This window comes from Phragmites australis, chromosome 16 (genome assembly GCF_958298935.1).
Source record: "Phragmites australis chromosome 16, lpPhrAust1.1, whole genome shotgun sequence".
Classification (NCBI taxonomy): domain Eukaryota; kingdom Viridiplantae; phylum Streptophyta; class Magnoliopsida; order Poales; family Poaceae; genus Phragmites; species Phragmites australis.
In genome coordinates this window covers 16,220,904-16,224,295 of record NC_084936.1, presented here as the reverse complement: position 1 = coordinate 16,224,295, position 3,392 = coordinate 16,220,904, and the positions used below count along the sequence as shown (strand labels likewise).

The 3,392-nt window shown below is 35.7% G+C and overlaps 1 protein-coding gene across 1 annotated transcript; it reads right to left on the bottom strand.

Moving 5' to 3' along the window:
- Positions 1 to 1,279: 1,279 nt before the first annotated feature.
- Positions 1,280 to 2,912, bottom strand: LOC133895090 (two-component response regulator ORR12-like). The gene is made up of 6 exons (XM_062335287.1): positions 2,909 to 2,912; positions 2,271 to 2,384; positions 1,849 to 1,895; positions 1,653 to 1,730; positions 1,450 to 1,520; positions 1,280 to 1,361 (listed from the first exon to the last, which is right to left on the bottom strand). The coding sequence occupies exons 1-6, from the start codon at positions 2,910 to 2,912 to the stop codon at positions 1,280 to 1,282; spliced, it is 396 nt and encodes a 131-aa protein (XP_062191271.1).
- Between the last annotated feature and the right edge of the window lie 480 nt (positions 2,913 to 3,392).

Below are 3,392 nucleotides of genomic sequence, written 5' to 3'. Positions count from 1 at the left end.
AGGCCTCCTTATGTTTCATAAAATTGCAAAGAAAACTCCATTTTTATACTATAACATGCCTAAGAAATGTTTGGATGATAAATAATCCAAAATGACTCTAAACAATGAAGTGGGAGTTGCACGTCACATGGTACAAACATGGAGATTTGTCTATTCAAGCCACAAGATACTAAAAATATTTGCCTACTTTCATAGTTTCAACTAGTAGGCATGTGCAGATCAATTAAATGTGACGACTTATGCTGTCAAGATCATTAGGGTATTTTTTCTCTAAAAAAGGATAACAACTCGAAGCATTTGTTAGAGCGTGATGTTTAATTTGGGGAAAATGGTGAGGCTTGAGGAGAGAAGAGTAGAGCAATATATAGTGAAGTGGCTTATGGTAGAAGCTGTGTTGGGTGCCAAACACAGTGAAGTGGCTTATGGCAGAAGCATGTGCTTTCGCTAGAAGTGACTTCCTGTCCTTAGTCAAAATAAGTCAACTTCTGCACAATCCACAACTGTCATCCCAAATAAGGCATGTGTATCCTATCCAATTAAACTCTACAGTTGATGTTCGCTAATAGTTGTTGTAATGAAGACATCTTTTTCAACTACATAACAAATTGAAGGAGCCTAAAAACCAAGGAGATAATTTGTAGATTATTCACTATGCTTGTAAATGAAATTCTGCTGTATCACCAAATTTCCTCCATTTGGTAATCTAATGTTGTCTCCGAAGATTCAAAGAGAAATCACTCTTTGATGTGCACAAAAATGTTGGGATCTCTTTGTTTTAGAATTTGGCAAAGGTATATATGTTCAACCTATTGGTTGATAGGTCCATGATGTTCCAGCAAACAAAAAATGGTGGTGATTTATGATATGTCCATAAATGTGAGATGGTGAAAGGAAATTTGTCTGGTATTAATTTTTATCAACTAATGCTTTTGTTTACATCAAGTTAGAGCCAAAGTTCTGATGGAGAAAGTAACATGTTGGGTATTAGGACCATGTATTATGAAATCCAAATGCTCTACGTATCCTGCTCTAGTTAAGGATCTACCTAGTGCACATCATATGGATTTCAAAAAGGTACAATATTCAGAGCAACAAATTGTTTATAGTCTAATATGAGCATAATAACAATCTTATGGCACATATATTAGACCAAATACAACTCATGACATGGATGGAGACAATACCTAGCCACATATGTATAACGATAAACATATGGTTCAATATATAATACTATTATGGAAGTTCTATTCCATGTTATTTGTTGTGTTCATCTTTCCAATCATATGTATCTCAAAATGCGAGGTACATCAGCAACCTTGACCGGCTTCAAGATGTACTCCATCGCTCCTCCATCCAAGCACCTGAAAGACAAATGCATGCTAGAATTTACTTAAATATATAGTAAATGAATAACTAAAAATGATCAACTTTTTCTTCCTTTTCACTCACATTGTGATCCTTTCCGGGATGTTGTCAGAGGATACAATCACCACCGGGAGCTGCCTCAGCTTAGGTGATTTCTGAATGGAAATACATATAATTTCTATTAGTTAACACAATTTCTAAATATGTAGAGACATTTAGAGTAAATTTATAGAAACAAATGTTCTGCCAATATGAAGATTAGAATTTTTCCCATGAAATGGATCTACCTTCACTTCGATAAGCAGATCATATCCAGTCATATCAGGCATATAGTAATCCGTCACAATTATCTTCACATCATGTTCCTGTGTTCAAAATTATAAAAAGACAAATAGGTCAAGTATATTAAATAAATCACATTCACTTGAAAAGGTGAGCGAATTCTAGTAAACAATATTGAGACAAACTATATAAAGTATTTACCACATCCAAGAACTTCAGGCCTTGCTTGGGACCTTCCACTGCGGTCACTGAAAATGTCAAACAATGAATCGATTAGGTAACAACAATAGAAAAGAACGGAAACAAGGACGAGAAATGCAACTAAACAATAGCTACACACATGTTCATGCGAAATCTCTTAACTGCATATAGTTTTTTATAGAGTAAAACTTCTTATTGATGCTACAGTTCATGTTGGACCTTATTCAAAACCCCCAAAAAAAATTACTCATAGCATTACATAAGAATACAAGTGCTATGCTATGCACCTTAATTCACTATTATGTATCAACATTCTCCATGGACAAAAAATTGCATACATGTAAAAAAAGGGAGGGGGCAAAAAAGTTGAACTATACAACAATGAAAACTTTCTTAACGATAAAAGTGGAGATTTACAACACCTCTTATATTAGAACGTTTTAAGGCCATAGAAACAACACAACGATCAACAAGGGAATTATCAACCACAAGCACATGAGGAGAAGCATCAATTGTGACCTTCTCCACACTAGTCCCTTTTGGATCATTTCCATCTTAGAGGTCGACATCGCAAATCTTTGGTCTATAAGTGTTCATATTACAATGATGCGTTAGAAGATGCAACAATAGACCACTTTATATAGTACCATGAGCCAATGCTGGTGATATGATAAAGATATGGAATCATTGAAAAAAAATTCAAGATATGGCTTTCATACATTGCAACGTGTCGAGTGTGCATATTGATTCAATATTTACATATGCCATCTTTTGTTGATTCGACAGAATATATAATAGATACGCCAATTTATAGTTATGTTATTTTTTTCTCAGTATATCTATAGTGAACTGTAAATTGTTTTATAAAATATAAAACCTTTCATTTTGCATGATATTATTCTAGCACCTCCAGCAAGAAATAAATATGGCGGTGCCTTTGACTAGCATGGTATAGGAGCTTTGTCAGATTGAGTAGGAGTTGCATCACTGGGGCTGCCCTGACGTACCAGTAGATAGGGATTGCAATGGGCACAAAACCCGTAGGTGAGGCTATGCAAACCCATGTCCGCGAGCTAATTTCTAAATCCGTGCCCGCACCTATTACCCACCACGGGTAAGAAGTGAAACCCAGGCCTATCACCCGTAGGAACTATATACCCATGGGCATGCCTGTATGCCCGACAGCGACATAAGAGGCTCCTCATATGTGTAACAACCCATTTTCAAAACACAAAAGAAATAAAAACTTTTATAAAGAAAACCAAAACTTTTGCAAAGCTAAATAAGGCCATGTTTATTTCCTGCTTCTGCTTCTGCTACTGGCAGAAGCCAGAAGTCAGAACAAATGGGGTTCTAGAGCGTCAGAAGCCTGCTTCTGAGAAAAATGAACTAAAGCTGAAAAGCTCATTAAGATATGCTTTTTCTGAGAAGCTATGTGCTGAGAAGCCAAAAATTTATTGTAGAAGCCAATAGCCTATTTCCAAAAGCAGTTTTTTAGACAAGCCAAAAGCACAGCTTTTCAGAAAAACTCAAAAACAGAAGCT

Excerpts from the sequence above, each read along its gene's own strand:
- LOC133895090 (XM_062335287.1), bottom strand. Across the intron at positions 1,896-2,270 it reads AAAACGTTCTAATATAAGAG|TGACCGCAGTGGAAGGTCCC; the intron begins GTGTTGTAAATC and ends TGACATTTTCAG. Across the intron at positions 1,521-1,652 it reads ATCTGCTTATCGAAGTGAAG|AAATCACCTAAGCTGAGGCA; the intron begins GTAGATCCATTT and ends ATTTCCATTCAG.